General features: G+C 33.0%; 3 protein-coding genes across 10 annotated transcripts; 2 read left to right on the top strand and 1 right to left on the bottom strand.

Annotated features, from left to right (window-relative positions):
* Positions 1-461: 461 nt before the first annotated feature.
* LOC116339096 (spermine synthase) lies at positions 462-5,321 on the bottom strand. 3 transcript variants are annotated; one of them, XM_031764756.1, is made up of 6 exons: positions 4,609-4,705; positions 3,558-3,669; positions 2,668-2,773; positions 1,441-1,563; positions 1,139-1,383; positions 462-1,068 (listed from the first exon to the last, which is right to left on the bottom strand). In XM_031764756.1, the coding sequence occupies exons 2-6, from the start codon at positions 3,576-3,578 to the stop codon at positions 724-726; spliced, it is 840 nt and encodes a 279-aa protein (XP_031620616.1). In that variant the 5' UTR covers positions 3,579-3,669; positions 4,609-4,705; the 3' UTR covers positions 462-723. The 3 variants fall into 3 exon arrangements, with proteins under 3 accessions (XP_031620616.1, XP_031620614.1, XP_031620615.1); XM_031764754.1 differs by lacking the exon at positions 2,668-2,773 and having other exon boundaries at positions 4,609-5,321; XM_031764755.1 differs by lacking the exon at positions 3,558-3,669 and having other exon boundaries at positions 4,609-5,312.
* A 297-nt stretch (positions 5,322-5,618) lies between these two features.
* On the top strand, positions 5,619-11,373 carry LOC116339095 (inositol polyphosphate 5-phosphatase E). Its single transcript, XM_031764753.1, has 7 exons — positions 5,619-6,721; positions 6,961-8,663; positions 9,262-9,396; positions 9,463-9,574; positions 9,642-10,363; positions 10,437-10,505; positions 10,609-11,373. The coding sequence occupies exons 2-7, from the start codon at positions 7,480-7,482 to the stop codon at positions 10,715-10,717; spliced, it is 2,331 nt and encodes a 776-aa protein (XP_031620613.1). The 5' UTR covers positions 5,619-6,721; positions 6,961-7,479; the 3' UTR covers positions 10,718-11,373.
* A 2,778-nt stretch (positions 11,374-14,151) lies between these two features.
* LOC116339070 (probable palmitoyltransferase ZDHHC14) lies at positions 14,152-23,802 on the top strand. 6 transcript variants are annotated; one of them, XR_004200958.1, is made up of 11 exons: positions 14,152-14,452; positions 15,390-16,200; positions 16,263-16,423; positions 16,528-16,712; positions 16,827-16,938; positions 17,087-17,244; positions 17,320-17,438; positions 17,515-17,656; positions 17,747-17,819; positions 18,842-19,088; positions 20,904-21,015. XR_004200958.1 is itself a non-coding variant. In XM_031764705.1 (10 exons), the coding sequence occupies exons 2-10, from the start codon at positions 16,010-16,012 to the stop codon at positions 21,956-21,958; spliced, it is 2,196 nt and encodes a 731-aa protein (XP_031620565.1). In that variant the 5' UTR covers positions 14,158-14,452; positions 15,390-16,009; the 3' UTR covers positions 21,959-23,802. The 6 variants fall into 6 exon arrangements, 4 of the variants coding, with proteins under 4 accessions (XP_031620565.1, XP_031620568.1, XP_031620566.1 ...); XR_004200957.1 differs by having other exon boundaries at positions 18,842-19,166; positions 20,904-21,005; XM_031764705.1 differs by lacking the exon at positions 18,842-19,088 and having other exon boundaries at positions 14,158-14,452; positions 20,904-23,802.
* The last annotated feature ends 1,398 nt before the right edge of the window (positions 23,803-25,200 follow it).

The raw sequence follows: 25,200 nt of genomic DNA, 5'->3' as shown, positions 1-25,200 counted from the left end.
GATTATTGGATTATTTTTGTACCCGGTTTGTTCGAGGATTCTCGCAGTTGATTTTCTCCAAAAACATTTGATCATTTTTCATAAATAATAAGTTAATTCTTCCCTTGATGAGAAATAGTTGTTCTATTGGATTTTTACTTATTATCAAAAGGTTGATCGAATGCTTACTTTACGTTTTTTGCCATTTTTTTTAGTAGTCCATAGTGGCGCAAGAGGTCAAATTATTTCCTCCTTTGATATTGTATTTCAAATAACATTTTTTCAGAATGAATACCTTTTACTGGCTTAACAAAAACCAAAAGACCACTCTTGAGCCTCTTTAGGTCTTGTATTCTCCGCTAAAATAAATGAATTATTACTATTCTTATAATAAGCTTTATATGGATAAGATTTTTCAGGATTTTTTTTGGGAAAATATTCGTGCGATTTTCGTTTAATTGTAGTTAATGAAATGAGCAACGTTTTAATATGTATGATAATTTTGTCATCGTTCGAAATATATTTTATTGAATTGAATTGAAGTTTTAATATAAGTTTTAATATATAAGGCTACATTAGATTCTCTGTAAATTTTGTTTGTTATGCTAAGTGAACATTTAATATCTAGTATCTGTAGGCGAAGAAAAAGAATAAGGATTTGTAATTTATTAAATTGTTTCATTTCTAAATATGTGAAGGTGTCTTTTCGAAGTGGTATTGACTTTGCCATGTACGATTTGACGATCAAACGTCATCAAATGTAATTTGATAGAAGACCCAATCTTCCATGAATGACGGTACAAAAGCATTAGCTCGGGTGAATTTCACCTTTGGTTCCAATTTTTCTAACTGCTCTTCGAACATGCTCAACGAATCTGGTCGATTGGCGCCATTGCCGTGCGTTAAGTACTTTCCGGTTGGTTTTAGAATTTTAAATGAATGCTCGAGAATCGAACGGAAAAAGTTCCATACTTCGCCGGTCGGTGTGTCCGATATTGGAATATCGGTTAAATCACCAAATACATAATCGAATTTTTTACCCTCTTTGATGAATTTGTCCAAGTAAATCATGCAATCGTCAACGATAATCTGGAAAATGAAAAATCCCATGAAAAATAGTGATCTAAGGAAAAGTTCAAAGATAACAAATGTTACTAACCTCAAAGTTATCACTTTTGCGTAATTCCAAAACGTCGCCACAAATCGATTTCAAATACTTATTGCACACCTGCATCACCATCTCATCAATTTCGAGCATGGTCACGAATTTCGGTTTTTCCTTCAACAGCTCGTACAAGAGAGCACCGTCGCCACCGCCAAGGATGCAAATTTCTTTGCCTTCGTAATTTTCAATGCCACGCTGCATCAGTGTTTCGGTGTAGATCAGATCCGATTCAGCAATATCTAATAATGAATGGTAAAATATATGAAATCAAAAAAAGAATATTAAAATTGCCTTACTTTGAAGTTCATCGAGGACCAGCATATTTCCCAAACTTTTCGAGTGAACGATTTGTATCTTCTGGAATGGTGAGGTTCCTTCGTATATGACCTTGTCGATGTCATACTCGAGAATTCGTTCATCTGAATGACAATGCAACAAAAATGAGAAAATCGTTAGTGAGAAAAATCACAGTAGAAGGAATCTATAAAACTTAGTGTAAAAAACAGAGACTGTTGCTCAGATTGATAATATTATGATTTTAGACATCTTTTTAACTTTTATCTTTTCTCTCTGGGGAGGAGCTCTGTGGCGGTATGTGTTAGAATACTGGCACAGCTCCTCAGAGCTCCCCAGAGCGCTCCTCCTCACTTATATTGCTCTGAGCAACAGTCTCTGGTAAAGAATGCACTAAATCAATGCATTTTGAAAATATCAAAATTATTCTAATTGACAAAATAAAAGAAATTGAAGTGTACAGGTTGTGCCAGTGAAACTGATATTTTTTGTATGTTCGACCATATTTACTTGGAAAATGATAATTCAATGAAATTAATTTGTTCTTATAAGGAGATATTAAGATGTTCCTGACAATTTAAAATAGTTTTTGGATAATGTTTTATATTCACAGGCTGATTTTTAAGCGTTTTTCTGAAAAATAAGGAAAAGTGAGGTTGTGTTGAGAATGGGCCTGGCGTGTCCAACACAAAAACATTATTCTTTTGCTGGGCACTTATTTTACTTCCTAAGAAATCAATAGTTTATGCTACAAAAGAAAAAAATATTTGTGTTTGGAAACTTGGCTACAACTAGATCATATATTTGACTGAACGAGGTTGCGCGTCGTAACCGATTTCTTTCTAGCACATTTATGTCTCCAGACCGAACAAAAAAATTGAGATATCCAATCTAGCTGATGTATTAAAAATATGTGGCCTTCCTCTACACAACGCAAAAATAATTTTTGGATTTGGTCGCAAAATACGCTTTTTATAAGCATATATAAAAATATCAGTTTCACTGGCACACCCTGTATGTTAGTAGACATGCGAATTAATTATATATTGTACAAATTACACTGCACTTCCTAAATTCGCTACACAAATATAGAATATCTATTTGTTTTCACAAATTCACAAACATAAGCAATAAAGTACAAGCTAAATTGACCAAATGAAAATTAAAATTAAAAAACAAACAGAGAAAATTATAAAACAAAGAAAAAAAAATAATTTGATTCAATTTACCTGAGGATGGGAAATATTTTCTAATTTGACTTCTATGTATGGCTGGATATGCATGACCAATTACATTGAGGACTTTTTCCAAATGGTTTCGCATTTGACGTGTTAACTAAAACACAGTAATTTTGTTTTGATGTTTTGATTTGTTTGATTTTTTTGTATCGTTAAAATTAAAGTAAAATGAAAGAAAAATTAAGAAAAAAGAGAGACGATGAATTCAAAAAAAATGACGGGAAAATGAATGGATAAAATAAAGGATGAAAAAGAAGACAAACGAATCGAAGTAGCTCAACCGCTCCAAACTCAAGCATATTATCACAATGTATCTATTCAAAAAAATCGATTATATTTTGGCAACGGCCAAATTTTAAAATTTAATTGCAGAAATATGGATGAAATCTATGAATTGACATGCGTTCATTTTTTTTAAATTAAATTTTGTTTACATTTGGTGGCTTCTGTAGCATTGGTGTGAAGTGATTTTTTTAATCTCAAGCGACTTTCTTCCACGAACCTAATTTTTTCTGTTCTCAACATGTGACAAAATTTTGAATATAAACCAACATTTAAAAACAATTAAGACATTTCATTCTGATCTCATCTGTATGAAAGACAATTATTTACTAGTTTTTTTTTCTCATTTTTTGTGTGGTTTATCCATGATAATTCTATATTAAGTACATACATATTTTTTGATTATATAGTATGAAATAAATTTCGAACGGCGGTGACACCGAACAAAAATCACATGCAACCGATTTTGAGTGAGTTAAAAAGATATATAGTAGAATCTAGAGAGTATTTAATGCCGAGTGGATAAGAGAGATCTGAGTGTATGTGTGTTTGTGCGATCTTTTTTTTTTGTTTTGCATTTTTTTTGTAACAATTCTGACCTGAGCTTGTGAGATAGACATCGATCCTACAACCTCGTTTTATCGGCGGAAAATGTTTCGAACGTTCTGCTTCTAACATCTTTCGTAATAATTTTTCCAAAGATCTTATCTTCTACGAAAATAACGAACACATTTCATGATAATTCACGACATCATCGAAATTATGAATAATATACACATAAAATGACAAATGGCTTAATGATTTGTTTTTATCATCATATGAACACCGTATGAAATGGCAATGCGTAAACATTTTAAAGAATCATACTGAAATAAATCATCTTCCGACATATTCTTCTTTGCTCGTTATCATTATTGGGTAGGCGAAAAGTATCGATTTCTTTTTGTTCTAATTACAAGTACATTCAAAATTCATTGAAACTCTTTATGAAAAATTTACAAAAAAAAACGATGATTTATTTCTTGTTATTTAGCATTTCCATTTGAATATGTGCATGTATGAGCATAACCATAACGCCGTTGTGGTTTAATTCATCAACCATATAAGAGTGATTTGGAAAAATACTCCATTTCCTTTGCATCCTTGATTACTAAGAAGCATTGTGTGTGTCAGTTCACTCCGAGTGAAGAGTGAACATCTGTATTAGTACACGAATTGAAAAGATGAGCTCAATGAAAAATTGGCATTTTTCCACCGTATTCATCTCATAAGATGATGGATGCCCAGATCTGGTTTCAATCGAGCTATTGCTTTTGGATTGGTTGTCAACGAAAAAATTTCGAAAAAAGAAACAAGCGCTTCATTGATCAAGTTTGTTAAACGTCAATTCATATGCTTCTTTCTGTTCGTGTCGTGTGTTTTGTGTATAGAGTATTGTGTTATACCCACTCGCAGTGACAAATCGAATAAACCGAATGATGGTGTGGTTTTCGATGTGTTCACTGTATGAAGAAAAAAAACGAGTGTCTCTTTCGCGCGCAAAGGAAAAAAAAGAACTTTGAATGTGATGCCGGCTAAATAGCAGTAAATCTATATATATATATATATATATATATATATATATATATATATATATGTGTGTGTACTTACATCAAATGTAACAAACGGCTGTTCAACGTTGTCTTTGAAATATTCAATGTTGATGGCAATGATGCCATGATTGAAGAAACGTGCGTTTAGGAAAATCGCATCATTTTGTGAGAAAACACATAAATGACCATCGGATGTGCTTGTCTCAAAGATCAATTTGAGCTGTGGAAAAAATTCCAGTAGGCCTTTTTCCAATAATTTCACCGTGTCTTTTAGTCCGACCTTGTCACCAATTCGGCTCGGATCGATTGAAAAATCCAATAAAACTGTTTGGGCCGTCATTGCTTTCGTTAATAAAAGTGTACAAAATTCACGTCAATTGTTTTTATATTTTTTCGAAGTCACTACACCGTTCGAAGAAAACTCCTGATCTGAATGAAAGTGTTAAAAAAAACCACGGTATTTGCCGGCAAAACTCAGTGATTAGTGAATGACACACGACAAATGAAATATAATAAGCAATATGCTTGTATAATAAACACTTTTATTCGATTACTGGCACGAATCAAAAAACAGATGAATTGCTTTCGATTATTTTGAAAACCAATATTTTTGTTCGGGTGCTTGGTATTTGGTGACTTTTTAATGACGGCTCTCACTATTTGACTAATGTAATGAAAAGAAAATTTATCACAATTGTGCGCATGCTTTGTTACTGACGGCAAATAGAAGCAACAACAAAATCAAACTATCACACCAACCGAGTTTCCATCTCTCTTCCTCTCATTTACCAGATTATTCTACATCGGATTTGATGACAGCAGTGACGACGACCGAACGACACATACAACGAAAACACCATGAACGCGCCACACATTTTATACGGCATTGGAAACCAATACATAGAACGACCACCATGCCACTATGGTGTTGCTACCATGTGGTTTTGTGTCTCGTATTGTTTATTCTCGGGTACCATGTGAGCAAATGATTTTATAGCGATAGTGTGTTTGAAACGGAGAGTGTAACACGCTCGTTCGAAAGTGCTTCTATATGTACATGTAAATAAAAAAAAAATTTCGTCGCCAGTTTTCGATTCATTGAAAAGTTCATAATATTCATTTTCTTCGTTTGTTTCGAATGTTTTATTCTTCTTCGTCGATTCGCCTCCGTATATCCCTAACTAAGTAGTTTATCGAGGTTGTTCAGCCTCAACAACGTGTTTGGAAGCACACACAAAAAAAAAAACAACCAAACAAAAAGAGAACATTTCAAACTTTGTGCATTATAAGAATGGACACTTTTTTTTCGAATGGATTTTAACGAAGAAAATAAGGAAAATTAGCTGATATCTTGAATAATTTAAGTTTTTTATTATCCTTCCTCGAATCGGTGCGACAGAGACGCTCCACTTAAGAATCAACCTATGAAACGGATTACGTAAAAAAAGAGAGAGAGAGAAAAACGAAAGAAATATTTGATATGTATGTGATCATCTGTTTTGTGGCTTTGGTGTTGAATGTCAGCATAACAGTACTGTAGTAAGGCACATATTTGCACAAGCGATTGAACACGACAAAATGAACCATTTGGTACACAAATCCACTTGTCTCAAAGGAACGAATCTTATGTGATACAATTTCATTCTGTTGACATACAAACACATTCTGTTCTTTGGCAGACGCAAATTTACGTAAAGGATTGAAAATGAATTTCATACCATATAATCAATAAACAAAGAAATGATGACTAAAAAAATAAAGAAAAACAAAGAATGTAAACAATAATCCAACTGACGAACATTTTTTTACTCGAAATCATTTTCAAATTGTAATAGCGTCGAAGAGTGCGCATTGCTAACGGTTGTGTATGACCGAGAAGCAAAAAATAATAATAAATAAGCAAAAAAATACCAACCAAGACATATAGTACATATACATCCTAAATATCATCGTGTTTCAAGTCGAATTCGGTTTGTTTGCAAAAGCGGGAACATACGATTTCGAACGTCCACATTATGTACAGTAATAAGTTTTTAGTAACAATAATAAATCGATAAAATAAAAAGAAAATGTAGATTGTTAGTGAATACATGCATGCGATACGGTGATTGTTGTGTGCGTATTATATTGTACAAATATTGTATTATATGCGATTATATGGGACAAGTTTAGTAAGTAATGTTTTTTTTTTTTTTTCAATTCTTCCTTCGTCGTCGATGTCGGCTTCAAAAACAGCATTACGTTTGAAAATTTACGAAAAAGTCGTTGCTATTTTCGAAGTGTGATGAAAATAGAAAACGAAGTGATAAATTCAGTATACGCGTTTGAGCATCAATAATTCATAGTATCAACATCAATAATCATCATTATTTTTTTTTTTTCAATTTATTTCATTTTGTTTTCTCATTAGTTTTCATCATTTTCATCGGAAAAATGTTGATGATTGTAGAAAAATAAACGAAAAGAAGAGGAAGAAGAAAACGGGCGAAGAAAGAGAGCGAAAAAATCGAGTGGCAATAACGTCGAAATAATTACATTATACGATATAATCAAATTTGTTGTTCAAGTGCAATAGTTGTGTTAAAAATATTTGTTTGACATAGTAAAAGCGTTGTTAGAAGGACATGTGCGCATATGAAAGAGAGAGTCCATTTAAAACGAAGCAAAAGAAGAAAAAACAAATAAATGACGAAAATTGACCGTCGAAATCGTTCAATTGTGTGGATTCTGTGAATGAATGTGGTTTCTCGTTTGAATGTTCGTTCGGTGCATCGATTAGCCACGTTTTTATTCCGTTTGTTTTGCGCTATTGTCGTATTTTGTTTTTTGTTTCGTTCGGTGTTTTTTTTCTCTTGTTGTTGTTGTTAATATTATTTTGGCGCTAGAATAAGTACAATACTACATTTAAATAATTGTGATTTTGTTCCTGATGGATTTTAAAGAAAATTCCAAGCCAAAGAAATCCATATTGAATACATTATTATTAAAACGTTCCACAAAAGTTGAACCGCATCCATCATCATCATCAGTTGACGAACAATCGGATCATTCGCAATCGAAAAACAATAACAACAGCAGCAATTACGATGATCATCCGTATCGGCAATTATCATCGAACGAACATCATAATCCATTTCAAACAAGCGTTTCGGCTAGCTCAACGCCAATCAAACGACTGCACAAAATCGGAAGACTAAATAAATTTTGGCATTGCCATAGTTCATCAAATCAAAGCCTAACCAGCAATCAATCCGCTCCGTCCTATTGTTTAAGAAAGATCAGCAATAATGCCAAGAAGAAAATTCGCAACAAAACCGATCGTTACAGTCATCCGATAGGTAATTCAAATCTAATACCCGATCAAAATGCATTCGATGCATTTTACGCCGTTGACGATTATATCGATGATGATGATGATGATGATGATGATGACGATGATGATGCTGTTGATCACATTGAGAATGTTGGCAAAAGCCCATCGAATAAGAATAGTGTACACTTTTATTCAAATGACCGACACAATGTGCCGTATTCAATTTCAAACGAAGGATTTAACAACGGTGGTGGTAGTTGTCACAGTAGTAGTGTCGGCGGTCGCAGCAGCAGCATCACATACAAAACAAATAGTATAGTCACAAGTAAATCCCAAGAACAGATCATTGTAAATGATATTGATGAAAGTGTTGTTTGTGATTCGAGCAAACAACAGTCACCCACATCAAAATCACATGATGGCAATTTTGCATTCAATCGTGATGATTTGGATTTTCCAGCTGGTCATTCGATTGCAATGTCAGCGTGTCGATCGAGACTTCGTGAACGATTATTGCCGCCCGGCTACGCAAATCGATGCAATTCATCATCAAAGGAACATCAATCGCATCCATTGCAACAACAAGAACAACATCAACAGCATCAACAGCATTATTCATTTCCAAACATTGTCGAGAAAAGCACGAATCCAACGTCCAACGAACATCGAAATAGTCGTTCTATTTCATGTGACTTATTACCAAATGCCAAGCGAACCGGAAAAACGGAATCATTGGCAAAAAATTCATTAATAGCTGCACATTTAATAAATTTGATTCCAACTGAGGTGGCACGAGAAAGGTATTAAATATGATATTGAGTCGCATATCTATATGTCTATAGGCAATCATTTCATATGTATACACTTTATTCGCAATGGCAAGCGCATATAATACGAATGTGTATTATTTTTTTTCATTTCGTCATCTCGCTCTTTATCTCTTTCTCTCATCGAAATCGTCATTCAAACAGAACCCATTGTGCGAGGTGATTGAGTGAACGGGTCGCTCGTATTCGATGACAATGCGTTTGAAAGTGTTAAAATTGGCATTTTTCACATTCGAATAGGAAAATCCAATTATTCAATTTTTTTTTCTTTCGTTCCAACTTTCCATTCAATTTGATTTGAGCACACACAGGTGAAAATCAATTTCCAGAAGATTCAATAGATACACATATATTACACTTCTAGTTCGGCAAACAATACACTTTTGTTCACAAAGTAGTATTTTCACATTATTGTAGCTATATATATATATGTATATATGATATGAATAGAATAGCATCACGCACGTACAATGTTATAGAGATGAGCGTTAAGTTTGGCCTAATTTTACAATGAATACGTAATAATTAAGGATAATTCGATGATTTTTTTTTGTTATTCTCTCTACTTCAGGAGCTATTTGGCGAATAATTTAGCTGTGAGGCCAGCAGAATTGTTGGGTCCCACGGAACTGGATCGTGTTCTGCCGATGCGAGAAATCAAAGTTTTTGTTGGAACATGGAATATGAACGGTCAACATCCACCAAAGTAAATAAATGTGACTTTCGCATCCATGTGATATGATTGATATATTTTTCTGTTTCATTCTGCTAGGCAAATGAATGATTTTGTATTTCCGGCGGGAGTTGAGCATGTACCTGATTTGGTTGTTATTGGAACACAGGAATCGTCTTCCCTTCGATTTGAGTGGGAAGTAATTTTACAGGTGATGAAAATTATTTAAACTAAAAAAGGCTGTTAATTCTATAACCGAGTAATTTTATTTATAACAGGAAACGCTTGGACCATCACATGTAATGTTGCATGCCACCAGTTTAGGAACATTACATTTGGCGGTATTTATTCGACGTGATTTAATCTGGTTTTGCTCAATACCCGAAGATGATTGTTTATCCGTGCGACCGGGCACGGCATTCCGTACAAAAGGTGCTGTTGCAATATCATTTTGTTTATTTGGCACATCGATGTTATTTGTGACGTCACATTTAACGGCACATCAACAAAAGGTCAAAGAACGTGTTAGCGATGTTAAGCGAATCATTCATGCATTGGATTTGCCAAAGAATTTACATTTGCGTAGCAAAAATAAAGATGTAACACAAAATTTCGATGCAGTATTTTGGTGTGGCGATTTAAATTTTCGTTTGGGTGAACCACGGGAAAAACTTCTCAAATGGATTGAAACGACACAATTTCCGTTGCCATCACATTTACCCCATGGTTATATGCATACAGATCAATTAAAATCGGTATTGGCCAATGGTGCTGCATTCAAAGATTTTAAAGAAGCAAATATTACATTTCCACCGACCTACAAATATGATCCGGGCACGCAAAAATTCGATACATCCAGTAAACAAAGAGCACCCGCCTATACCGATAGAATTCTGTACAAATATAAATCGAATCCATTTGGATTGCGTCGTGAGAGTAATTTAACCAGTTTTTTGCATAGCGCTATTGTGGAATGTATTGCCTATGATTCGGTGCCGAGGTAAACACATTTTCGCAAAATGTGATTCTTATTTCGATTATTATGAATACTATTATGATACTTTATGTTTCAGCATTGTGTCATCCGATCACAAACCAGTCTGGGCATTATTCAAAACATGCATCAAACCTGGAATTGATTCGTAAGTGTCGTCTTTTTTTATCATTTTGCTTCTAATCAATATTTAAACAGAAAAACATGTTGATAATAAATAAATCGTTTTCTTTATCCAAATCTAACAATAGAATACCATTAGCTGCTGGCTTATTCAATCGCGATGTATACATTGAAGGAATGAAACGAAGACTGACCAAAAAAACTACAGAATCGTCAAATGCTTGTTGCATTCAGTAGCGAATTTTTTATTATTTAATTTATTTATTTTATGTTTTAATTTTAGGATTTTAGCCATGTAAAGAGAAGAAAAACAAACAAACAAACCAAAAATGTATATTATGTAAAACTAAAAAGGGGAGAGGCTTTGCTTTTAAGTCAATCAATTTCTAGTCATTTATCATGATCGTTGTTCGTATATTGCCAACGATTCACTGTACAATGAATATCTTATCAAAAAAAAATTTTGGTTTTTGTCATATTTTTTTTTTGTTTCGTTTTTTCGCAATATTGATTGCGCAGAGATAACAGGTTGCAATTTGTTTATGTATACGGTCTGCTTGTATGAATTTATATAGATTGTATATTTTATTGTCGAATTCGAAAATGTGTGAAGTAAATGCCTTAAGTGTGAAATTGAATGAAAATTTAATTGCTGTGACAGTGATACAAAGCTAAAAAAGATATACATTTGAATCATTAAATGAAAAGGAAAAACAATAGAAAAAAAACTAAATCAAATAAACATTGAAACTAAATAAATGACTGTTTTTGAAGAAGTGCTTAAGAAAGAAATGTCATTGTTTCAACGTCATACTAATTTCGGTTATATTAGTAAATGAAAGCCAATTCGGTCTGGTTTGAGTTGATATTTTATTAGAATATACCGACGTTTCGAATCATTTGTGATTCTTCTTCAGGGTCTAAAGAAATCGAATAGTACAATGTATTAGATAGTGTAACAACACCCTCACTTAAAAGAAAAGAATATTAAACTCACTTTTCAATGAATATCTACTATGTCAAACATTTTCTGATTAATTATGTTCATTCAAACAATTTTTTTGGCAAAACAAAAATATAAAACCAAACCAATCAATGAGAAAAAAATTGTTTGAATGAACATAATTAATCAGAAAATGTTTGACATAGTAGATATTCATTGAAAAGTGAGTTTAATATTCTTTTCTTTTAAGTGAGGGTGTTGTTACACTATCTAATACATTGTACTATTCGATTTCTTTAGACCCTGAAGAAGAATCACAAATGACTCGAAACGTCGGTATATTCTAATAAAATATCAACTCAAACCAGACCGAATTGGCTTTCATTTACTAATATCAACATATTTGCGGTCGATAGACACTATTAATTTAGGTTATGTTGTCAATAATGACATTTAAATTCATTTTATTTGAATATTAATATCGCGTGGTTGAAAGAAAAAGAATAGATTTTTGATTTTTAATGTTTCAATAATTTTATGATTTAAGAGTAATTTTTTTGTTACTCGAAACATAGTTCAATTTCGCTATTGTTGGTATTATCTTTAGCTGACGGTGGCGCCCCCAATTTCAAAGGGGACGTCAATGTAATTTAACAAATCAAATTGAAACTAAACAGCGCACCAATTTTAAAATTTACTGTCATTTCCTTCCATTGCTGTAGTTCGATGCACTTCTCTTTTTATCAGACTTTTATATTGGCACAATTCTGGAACGCATCCTTGATACAATGATTTACCGACAATGTGTGAGTGCAATCTATCATCTGTTTTGGTGAATTACCATCAGGACCTGCTCTTTTGTTGATGAAAATTACCGGAATATCACTTCGTTTTCTTATGTCTCTATCGATAATTATTGAGCTGTTTTCGAGAAAATGTCCGTTTTGTGTTCGGTCAGACGGTTAATTTTATTGTTTTTGGCTAATTTGGCCAACTCAACTTGAAATTATTAGGGGTCGATGACGTAAAAGATAGCCCGTGCAAAGTCTCACGTCATTACGGTAGCATGGCTCCTACACAAAAGTTGAATTTCTTGTGATTTTTTCAAAGAAAATGTATCAAAAACTGCAAAAGTGCAATTTGTTGCATGTTGCAAGTGAACACAGCCACAACCGCATTTATAGGTAGAGATATTGTATTTCAATCAATAAAACGATGCAGCGAGGAGGAAATCCGCCGGACGCGCCAAATTTACGCGCAGAAATCAACGAATTGGCTTCAGATGATAACCGAAATGGTATGTATTCAAACAATTTAATTTCATATGTATACGCCAACTGACAAATGAACTGCGCGATATATGTCATATATATATTCGGAAAGTCTTTGCACTGAAATCAAACGTTCATTTACATGAAAATGTGTTATGTACATGTGTGTTCACAACAACCATATGCATAACATGTTTGAAGTGATAAAGTGCGCATACGCGATATGTGTCAGTCAATACGTCCTTTTTCGCATTAAATTGATAAAAGTAGTAATATGATTTCATCTTAAAATGGGGTTTATCTGTAGAAATACAATAGGTTGAATTTATTTTTATCAACATAATTGCTCTGGTTTAAAATAATTTATTTACAAACCTTTTTTCTTCACACTTCAGTTCATCACAATTTGGCAGAACGAATCGTGGCTGAAAGAAGTGCCGACGGCAATAGAAGAATTGCACAGGATATGGCCATTGGCCAATCGTCTTGGAGTGGTCAGAGGGCAACAATTCGATGTTGAAATGAAAAATCGCTAGGGGGCAGACACGTTGAATAGGATTAGACTTTTAGTGTAAAGATTTAAGAGATTGCAATAAAATAGCAACGTCTGTGAATGGATTCGCGTGGAATAGCGAAACAGTGCATGGAATAGCAAAAATTGTTTCACATCAAATCTATTTGACAATTCTTTTGACGTTTATTGATGGATTAGTGGAATAGTGCGGAATAGCAGAATTAGCATTTTTGACGGAAACAGTGCATGGAATAGGAAAAATAGTTTCGATTTCACATTTGTGTTTTTGGATTAGTGGAATAGCTGGATTAGTAACTTATATAGGGGATTCGGAATTTATTCTTTTGTGTCTCCCCCCTAGAAAAATCGTCAACTCGAAGAGGAAGTTCGTACATTGAAAGAGAAAGTTTGTAAATTGGAAAAGGAAAACCGTAAACTCAAAGAGGAGCGTGAGCCAAGCGCAAAACTGAACAAAAATTTAGTTAGATTGATTGAAAATTGTATTTTCTTGGAATTTTTTTCTCAAATACAATTCAACAATCGAAATACAAAAAAAAACGCATTGTTTATCAGCAAAAAATTGCTGTGACAGTGATATAAAGCTAAAAAATATACATTTGAATCATAAAATGAAAAGAAAAAACAATAAAAAAAACTAAATCAAATAAACATTGAAAACCAAATAAACGACTGTTTTTTTTCAATTGAATTTAAATGCTGCATCGAATTTTTAACGAAGCTCATTCAAAAAAAGAAAAAATTTAACATAAGGTCTAGTTCACATTATTCGCACACAAAATAACAATCGTTAGTCGGTCATTTCTATGTGAAAATGTCGTAAAAAATATTCTTATAAATAAAATCGATAATTACGTAATTGTGTCGTGATCCGAAAAATTAAATAATTTTTTTTTCCACATGCTATTGTATGAAGCACACAAGCAATTTGTTCGCCGAAATGGTCAACCGAAACGACACCACTTGAGCGGCAGTGGTTCAGTTTAAATCCGTGCGCTGGCAATACTTGCAACTGTCAAACTCATTTACTCATGATGAATTGACGTATAATTTTATTCATTCATCATTTTCCACACACGAACGACGAAAAGAAAAAAACACAACAACCAAAGCATTGTGTATGTGTGTGATTGAAATTCGAAAGCACCTTCAGCATTTAATTAAAATCATACAACTATATGACAAAAATGCAGGCTGATTTTTGAACATCTCATTTGTACAAAAAGGTAAAATGGAAGAAGAGAGATAGAGAGAGTGACAAGACAAAGCAGAGAAACAATAAGAAAAACTATGAAAACAATTAGTGTTGCGAGAGTGAATTATGTAGTTGCTTGTGCTTGAAGTTTTGTGTATTCAATCCCGATATCGAAAAAATTTGTAATCGTAATCAGAATGTAGATAATATATGTTTTAGATGTGTTCAATTGTGATCATAAAGTAAGAAATTTAATGAAACAAAAAACCCTCAATATTCAATCAAAGCAAGTGAAATCGTTTTTTTTAACCACATTTGTCGAAGCCTCGTCCGCAAAAGGCGATTTTGTTTTTCTATCTCACTCTAACTAATACTCCTTTTTTTAATCAATTCACCGTTTTTATTTTGGTGTGTGGTGTTTTCAATTTGCGTATACTTTGTTTTGTTTTTTTGTTTGCTTTTTTCACGTCGTTCATTACAAAAATGGATATGAGATAGACTGTATGGTTGAGTTTCAAAAATACAATGTACGTGGGGACTTTCTTTTGCTCATTTTTTTTAATTCTTAAATAAATTCATACATTTCGAATCCTTGCCGAGTGAATATTGTGTGGTTTTTCGAATTCATGTGCGTTCGCATGACACATACATATTAGAGAAGAGCTCATAAAAATACCAAAATAAAGAGCATTTGATTCGACTGTAATTGTACGACGTCGTTAATGTCACATATGATGAAGCGGCCTGTGAACAATAAAAAAATACAATTCCAGCAATGCGCGCACGACAAAAAAAAAAGCAATGAATCATTGCCAATGATAAAAAAAATGTACAAAAACACAAACATATAATATTTGGTTAGGCCAATAGCGTTGGCGATTCCGACGAAACATTTGATTGTTGAGTGTATTTTTATCATTCATTCATTTAACGCCTTTTTTTCTCTTTCTTTGACATTCGATTTTCAGAGTGTGAATCTATGCTAATGGTGACAACAACGATCGATTATTTTCATTTTTGTACAAATGAACAGTTTCCGTATTCGAGTTGATCAAAGCTAGAGAGGCAGAATACAACACACACACACACACACTCGAACAGCAATCAGCACTCCTCACACACATCACACACCGCGCGCGCAATTTGCAAAGCAATAAAAACGAATTTTTGTTTGTTGTTGTTATGCATCAATTGAACCGTATATAGAAATTAAAAAGCCATATAAAATTGTTTTGGAATGATAGTAATTAGATAAAAAGAAACGTATAGAAAAAAAATATTGCGTGCATGTAATTCTAGCACCTCAACGGGTTGTGTGTCAATTGTACTGAAAATTATATTATTGAAATAGAAGATAGAAATTAAAATTAAATAATATAATCGGTGCGATTAAAAAAAGAGAGATATACATATAAAGATATACAAAGAGATAAATTGAATGAGTACGCGTTACGGTTACCAAGACGTTTTCCGTGGTATTTGCCGTTTGTCGTATGATTTTTTTTTTTTTTCAAAATTCGATGTATTGCCTCCTGTCGATGATAGTTTATATTCGAGCGTGCGCGATCCAAACGGATTATTTAGTTAAATGAGATTGCTGTACTGTTGCTGTTGCTGGAGAATGGCACCAAACACCCGAACGACCCGAAAATGGGAAGTTTTTTCCGGCCGGAATAAATTCTATTGCGATGGTTACTTAATGTCAGCACCCAACACAGGAATCTTCTACTTAACCGTATTCCTGATAAGTGGAACCAGTGCACTGTTCTTTGTATATGAGTAAGTGTATTTGTAATGTGACATGACTCAACAGCCTAATAATAATGTGTCTTCAATTATAGTTGTCCGTACCTTACAACAAATATTACCTCTGCCATACCAATTGTTGGAGCTATTTTATACGTCTTCACAATGAGCTCGTTACTACGAACGACATTCACTGATCCTGGCGTTATTCCACGTGCGCTCCAAGATGAAGCCGCCTACATCGAAAAACAAATTGGTAACTTATTTCCATTGACCATGAACATTTGTTGGCACCACTGCCAAATCACTCTAACCACAACACATTCCACTGTGTCTTATTTGTTTTTTTTTTTTCTGTAGAAGTGCCAAATTCATTGAATAGTCCAACTTATCGACCACCACCACGTACAAAAGAAATTCTAGTTAAAGGTCAAACTGTTAAACTGAAGTATTGTTTCACCTGTAAAATATTTCGCCCACCGAGAGCATCTCATTGCAGCCTTTGCGATAACTGTGTTGATCGCTTTGACCATCATTGTCCATGGGTTAGTATATAGCTGTATGCGCAATCGATTTAAAGTGCGATATAGTGATATGATATCAATTAAAGTGCCACTTCGCCTATTTAACGTTGATTGCCATTTTCATTTTAATTTCAGGTGGGCAACTGCGTTGGAAAGAGAAACTATCGATTTTTTTATATGTTCATCGTATCTCTAGCATTTTTAGCCGTGTTTATATTTTCGTGTTCAGTTACGCATTTAGTTTTATGTAAGTCACGCATCAATTTTCTTTGGTCATCGTTTTTTTTGTTTCTCTTAAGCTGCATTACATTGATTTCATTAATACTAATTGGCATATTATCGTTCCGCTTCTTTTTTTTTCTTCCTTCGTTTTGGCACACGGGTAACACATACAGTAGGAAAAGGTGGAAACGACGAATTCATCGAAATAGTTAAAGATCACCCATTTACTGTAATTGTAACACTGATTTGCTTCTTTTCAATATGGTCTGTGATAGGATTGGCTGGTTTTCATACATATTTAACAACAAGCGATCAAACCACCAACGAAGATGTAAGCTAAACAATACATGAGAAACTGTAACACCATTCGGTCAAATATTTTAAAATGTTTTATTTAATCATTTAGATAAAAGGGTCATTTTCCAAAGGAGCACAACAAATAAAAAATCCATATTCACATGGGAATATATGCTCGAATTGTTGCTTTATTCTCTGTGGACCGATGGCACCATCGTTGATCGATCGGTATGTTAAATTAGTTTGAGGTGTGCAAGAGAATTGCGATATGTAACATTAAAAACCGATTTGATTTACATTTTAGGCGTGGAGAAGTAACCGAAGAGTATATCGTATCCGATATGCAAGCAACGGACAACAATCGATTTAACGGCCAACAGTCAATTGTTTTGCAACCATTAAGCAATAACACACATATACAAAAAACGAAATATTATGACAACGAAGTAAGTGTTTCGACACCATTTTTTCTTTGTTTTGTCTTCATTTCGATATGACGAATGGCTTCATTACCACTGTGTTTTCATTGTTTTCAGATTGATAATAATTTAATCAGTAGCAATAAGCCCGGTAAATATCGACAACGAAGCTATGACAACTTAAAAACGGGTAAGTTAAGTTTGCAGCGTAGACCATTTGATAGACGATGCGTGTTGGCAAAATCGCCATATTTAACAAAAAACCACAATGATGGAACAAACAATGGACGTGTACGCAAAATGCGTCAACCGATTAAAATTATAAATATAAATCGGATTTTTAGTCCGACCGTTGAACGTAATATTGAACGTGAACAACGATTAAATTTTATCGAATTAAAAAAACGTGAACGTATACCATTGTCATCTTCAACGACATCTTCGTCGTCGTCATTGGCTTCATTGACATCGTCGCCATCGTCGACGATATCGTCACCATCTCATTTGACACCATCACACATAAAATTGAAATCAACGTTAATTCCAACACAGTATCGTGTCTATATACCACAAAAAAAGTGTGAAATGAAACAAGCTTACACGGATTATGTGTATGGCACCGGTAAAAATATCACAACTAAACCACATCCAATTCCAAATATTCAATCACATGATAATAACAATGAATGGGACACGAGTAGCAAACAAAATGTGGACGACGCAAATCATAAGTAAAAATACACGCACAAATCTCATGTGTCATTACAAAAAAAAAAAAAAAAAACAATGATGAAAGAAAAACTATAAGCAATTTTAGTAGATAGAATGCAAACATAAGCATATTCCATCCATTTCAAATGCAATTGCACCCACCAACAACAACGTTTGCGGGGACTAATTTTAAAACAAAAAGAAAAATTTACAAGTTTCTTAACTCAAATATACCGTCACACTCCAATTGATCTCAAGAATGTGAGCTGGGCTAGAATTAAATGAACAATATATATATATATATATATGAGATATGAGACATTAACTCACTGGGAAAAGACTGAACTATTATACATAATTTAGCACCAATTTGCAAAAATTCACAATCTACCCTAACTAAGCACTCAACAAAGAAAAAAACAACAACAACATAATTATAAAATAATTAATAATTTAGAAATGAGATTAATAGAAATGCAATGATTTATTTTTTTATTATAGGGACACAGCTAAAAAACATCTCTGTTTACTAAATCAAAACAAACCCCACAATGAAAATGAAATCAACTCAATTTCAAGCAATTATTAAAAACTAAAATCTAAAATAGCAAATAGTGAATGTACAATGACACAAACGCGCAATTTCAATATGCTTTCTTCTAAACCAAACCAAAAAAACAAACCAAAGATAAAAAAACCAATCGAAAACCAATTTATCATCAATGTGATTCCGTACATAATCAAGAGGGTTGGTACTACCGCAAAACAAAATCAACTAACGAGCAATTTCTAATACCTTAATCACCGTTTGATTCACCTCCAACAAGTTCGTTTTTTTTCTTTCTTCTTTTGAGAAAATAATGTTTGATTTTCTATTTTGAATTGATTTTTTTCTTTCTTTTCTTCTTCTTTTTTTTTTGTTTTGTTAATTTTCGATTGATCTTTTTCACTTCTTTTTTTTTTTAATTTTCGATTGTGTTCAACAACAAACAAAAACAACACGCTTGACATATATTAACTCAGTATATACACCGAATTCCTATGCAAGAATTATTATCTATCTTTTTTTGTTCTTGATAATTTTTTCGTTTTAGATTCTATTTTTCTTTTTAACCCGAACGTACACACATACACACAAAAAACACAAACAAACACTTACGTAAAATCACAAATCGAATATAGTGGTTATTATTATAGTTGCTGTTTTCCCCCTCTCTCTCTCTCTCACTCAAACATACACGCAACGCCATTGCACTAAATTACTAAAACAAATCCATTTCCATTGACCAGACACTAGACATCCCGTTTTTCCTCTCGTTTGAACATCTTTTTCCACTCTCTAAAAAAATGCAATTTATTTGATGCAGATCTTGGATTAGACGGCGTTACAACTTTTTTTTTAGATTATAATATATAGATTTTAAGGCATTTATTGCTATTTGAACAAATCTATTTACAATTTAATGATTTTCGCATATTAATTGAATGTAATACAATTTATTCTTCTATGCCATTTTTTTCCTGTGTCGCTATCTATCTGTCTGTTTGGCGCAACACTCTTTCTCTGCTCCCAAAAATTCAAAAAAAAAAAAAAACACACACACACATCAATCATTTTGCTTCGGAGATTAACAACTCCACTCAAGATTCATGTCGAATTCATGCGACAAACAATGAACACATTTGGGTGAGTGGCTAATAAATTCAAATATTCCACACGTTTATAAATGCGCAAAAAAAAAAAATATGTACACACATTTTCACACTGATTTTTATGATTTTCATTTTACCTTTTTTTTTCTCGTTCAAAAATATACATTTTTTTTCTCGTGCGAAAGTAATACGCCAATTGCCAATCGTTTCACACTCATTCCATTCTAGATGGTGTGCATCAATTCTTTTGCTATTTTTTCCGTTGAATTTGCTTTATCCATAAACCGAAAACGAAAACAAATGGAATATGTTAACAAAAATGAGCTTTTTTGGTTCGAATTTCGTGTACTTTCCACATTAAAAAAGTATCAGATACAAGAGAATCTAATCATTTAGGCTAATTGCTTCATTGCTTTTTACAATTAAATCCATAAGATAAATAGTGTCCAATTAATCCATAGAAATAAAATAAATAAATAAAAACTAATCCGTTAAAGTTTGCCAGAAATTAAGCACTTGAGACAGTTGTGATTTGCAAAAGTTTTTCTTTTTCGTTAGCTTTTACATACATTGAAATTTTATCACTTATGAATGACGATATTATGATTTGCATTGTGTTTTGCTATATATCGCTGTTTTACATTTTTTTACCAAATACATAAATAATAATAGATATATAAAAAAAGAGCATGAGAGACAAATGCTTTCGGTTTGAAAAGCAAATATTATTAATATTGATAAAAAATCAATTTATTTCCATTCACTTGCGTTATATCTAGTTTTTTTTTTTTCTTCAAATGAGTTCATTTGGTCAAGACTAATTTAATATTTTCTTTCTATTCTTCTTTCCCCACCGTTTCCGCACAAATCTGCGCATATTTTTCATGTGTGTATGGTGATGTGTATACAGGTAATTCAAACAGTGTGGCCAATTTAGTGGAAAATGAGAATCCAACATCGATGCAATCAGTGGCGATAAACGATGATATGTTACCAAATATGGATACCGACACATTAGGAAATTTAACACCATTCAATAATATGAAAGGCAGTTATAATAATCTATTTTGTGATAATTTAGACGATGATACAGTGCAAACGTTCGATCAAAATGATACGACGATAATGTCACCGGTGAAAACAGCGGTGGTGGTGGCGGCGTTGGCAACAGCGGGCACGACGACGCCAAACGTTCAAACAACGAATAATAATCAAATGTTAGAGAATGTTTATTGCAATATATCGCCAGCAATGCAAACACAAACAAATGGTAACGAAACGACGATATCAACGGCCAATACAATAAATCAATCAGCAACGAATCATATAGTCGATAATATATTGAGAATGCCTAGCACCGATCCAAATTTGCACGTCTATTCGAATGTAAGTAATGAATGCGATCCAATGGTCAAAATTGGCACGATCACGGCCGCTGTCGCTGTTAGTGCTAACGACATTTTGGCAGTGGACACCACAACATTGCCAATCAAAGGTGACAATTTAAATGCGGACAATACACTCCATTTAAACAACATTGAGTCAATAATCAATCAGTCCATTAAGTCATCAAAAATGTTAAGCGATAATTTAAACGATTTAGATTTGGACGATCCAACGCTGGCAATAGTCAATACACCAAAAACCAGTTCAATGGCAAAAATATTTAAATCAAACGATACAACCGGTTTGAATAGCGGCACCAACAACAACAATAAATTCAATTCGAATAAAAGAACGAAACAATCGTTAAGCGCTGCTACCGCTGTCAACAGTGACGATGCACGTTTGAATGTTTCGAAAAAATTGTTCAACGACACAACAATATCCACTGACATGATTGGTGACACCGAAAATGGCAATGGTTCATATTTACGATCATTACATGATACCACAATGATTGATACAGCGCTCGATTTGGATAGTATAGAAGATGCAAATATTAGCATCGAAAATATTAGTTGAACATGCATCGCACTTGACAAACTCATACATCATCCACATGAATCAGCATCGATCATTTGATTTAAATTGCATCGAAATCATTGAGAGTCAGGCAAATTGGTAATCATGATAACAGATTATGAATATGATTTATTATTCAAAATGTTTTAGACATTATCGGTAGGCATGTGATACTAGCTTGATTAATAATCAGTTTTCAGAATTTCAAAAATAGAATAAATTTATTATTGAAAGTGCATAATCGTTATCATCAATGAAATGCCAAAGTCCAGAGAAACAAAAATTGAAACTGCATTGCACCAGAAGCATCTTCGTATTGTCTCTTGAATTAAATGCTTCACAAAATGATGGCAATAGTTGTAACCAACTGTTAAGACCATCTTTGCTATAAAAAACTCTTTGCTCGTGTTACACTTAGCCGGTTCGAATCACCTAATGAGTTGACTGTGTTAAAACGTTCGGCAACAAAGCCCAATCGAAATGATGATGGTGGATAAAGAAAAAATGTATATACTTTCGTTTGCTTCATTTTCAGCAATCGACAAGACATCTAGCTTCGTCAAACAATTGAATTAAATGATGCCTTGAAATATTCCATTTTAATAAATGGTCGAAAACGAAGATATTTCTATTGATTATTTCTAAAACTTTTGCAATTTCAAAATAAATGTTTATCATCTTCATTTGATGTTCATAAAATCAGTACCACGTGCAATCAGATAATGATTACAAATAATTATTCAAGAAAAGTAGTTCATGTATAATAATCATGGTCAAGCATTTGAATAACGCCAGAGTCTGCTATTAGGTGAAATAAGAAACGCGAGATTACAAAACTAAGACGAGATTATACATTTGACTTTAATTATTATCGAAGATTAAATTGGAATGCCATTGCAAGAACGCTTGAATAGTCAAAAGGGAGAGAAAGAGAGTGTGTGAAATCGCGATTCGACCAAAACATCACACATTTCGTTTCAATCGCCTTACAAAGACCGTATCTTCAGCATCGGTAGATTGAACCTATGGATGGCTTGCGACTCTCTGTTCTTGTTGCATTTTCAAATCACATACACTTACTCTCTCTGCTTTCACTTTTCCCCTCACCTTGGTTCTTATTCTATCAACAAACAGATCGACTACAGGTGCGATTGACGGTTACCATCGCACACATTTTCGCATATACATTCGTGCATATAAAAATATAAATACATACACACACATAAATATATATATTTTTTTACTTTTATCAATTCTTTGGGAAAAATTATATTTTGTGAGGTGAAAACATAAAATAAAACACTGTAAATAGACGACTGGATTTTAATCTGTATATATATATATACACTGAGATATATATATTGAAATGAAAGATAGACAAAAAAAATGCCTATCTTATAAACAAATCGATATGCGACCGCATGTATTCACATATAAATATATATATTTACAACCATCGAATGAAAACGAAATGTGTCATTTGGTAAAATGCCTTAAATATAAGACAGAAATTATTTAAGAAAATTATTATTGAAACAAAATAAAAGAAGAAGAAAGAAAAAACAATTGCAAGAAAATGGGCGAAAAACATGCGATCTAACAATGAAACAAAAATGAAATAGTCTATGTTTTGTATTCATGTAAAAATTATATTGTATAAACAAAGGATCGATGCCACTTTGAATGGCACACAACGGTTATAATTTTTCTTTACTTCTTATTTTTTCATTTTTGTGCAACAAACCAATAAACGGTCTAAACAGATGAAATTAAACAAACGACAAAGATCCTATTTTGTATCATGAAAAAGAATTATTTGAAATAAAATGTTGACTAAAATAAAATCTAAATCAATGTTTTTTTCCCCTTCATTTATAATATGTAGACGAACAAAAAACTATAGCGAAAAGAAGAAAAAAAACTTCAGAATAATCGCGCCAATTCGTCTTAGGTTTGCACAATTCAAGCATATTGTAATAACCTGTTCGTACAAATAATCAAAAATGTAAGAGAAAAAAAAATATCGGGACAATTTTTTTTCTTGTAAAATACGATTCTCATTGAATTGATGTTACTCTCAACTGGCTTCTTCTTTTTGTACATCAATATCAACTTGAGATTCACTTGCTACACACTGGTTAAGAATGAAAAACCCAATGGCGGATATTGAAAACACACAAAGTATAAAGAGCGACCAAGTTTGTGTTCAAAAAGGATGTGTATACACTGCCAACGGCACGTTCTTTTTCTTTTTCATTTTCCCCAAATCCGATGTGCCAATACACTTGATAAAATGGCCAAACATCGATTTATAATGCAAACATTTGATCTGCTCCTCTGTCATTCAGAGCTGTTGAGAGGAGAAACGCAAAGAAACGAAAACCATAAGAAGAAGATGGTATAAAATGAGGATCTATTGACTGCTTTCAAATAGTTCCATTGCTCCATTTTGGACAATGATAAAGTGAAGACTACGTAGATACAATAAAAACACGCGCACACACACACGCACATATCATATTTTGTGTAAGTCTAATCGTCATCGACATTTCGCATGTATGTGCAAGAGAGCATGAAAAGAGGGCGGTTTCGATGCGAAGAGGCGTGCCCAACTTAAAATACAACCTTTTTGTCTGGTAAGTACAATCATTTCTCCAGCTTACATGTTATTTACTTGAACTATTTAGCGATTTTGAAACGAGATGAAATCCTTCATATCATCCCATACATTTCATTGACATTTCAATGCACGAATTTTGAAATCTCTTTCTCTCTCTCTCTCGCTCTGTCTTCGGCGCCAACATTGTCTCATTTTCTAGTTCATTCAACATTCATTGTATCAAAGTGTCATCAACAACATTGACAATAATTCAACAGCTATGTAAGGTCACCTGTTTTGAATAAATCCAAATAAGATGCGCTTTATTTGAGCTATGCTTGTTTTGTTTTCATTTTGTTTTGGCTTGACGCTGAATTGGCGCTCAAGTGGATCATGAACGAAACAAGATGAATGATTTCTTTTTGTTCACTTCAATTTGACATCGAAACGATTATTTCGGAAGAGGTGAACTTAAGAAATGAAAATAGATCTCATCATTTTGTATAGAATTTTACACATTCCAGTCAAGCTAATGATGATTTAAATACTGTTTAAGTGCCGAAGCAGATTTTTGCTCAAATTTTTTCGAACGAATCAGTTCTCTTTCGACTTAAACAATTAAGCATATAATAGTTGAATCGAG

This window comes from Contarinia nasturtii, unplaced genomic scaffold, assembly GCF_009176525.2.
Source record: "Contarinia nasturtii isolate CC-2019 unplaced genomic scaffold, AAFC_CNas_1.1 Cnas_scaffold_493, whole genome shotgun sequence".
Lineage (NCBI taxonomy): Eukaryota > Metazoa > Arthropoda > Insecta > Diptera > Cecidomyiidae > Contarinia > Contarinia nasturtii.
The sequence above is the reverse complement of the archived record's forward strand: the minus strand, read 5'-3'. Positions and strand labels throughout refer to the sequence as shown.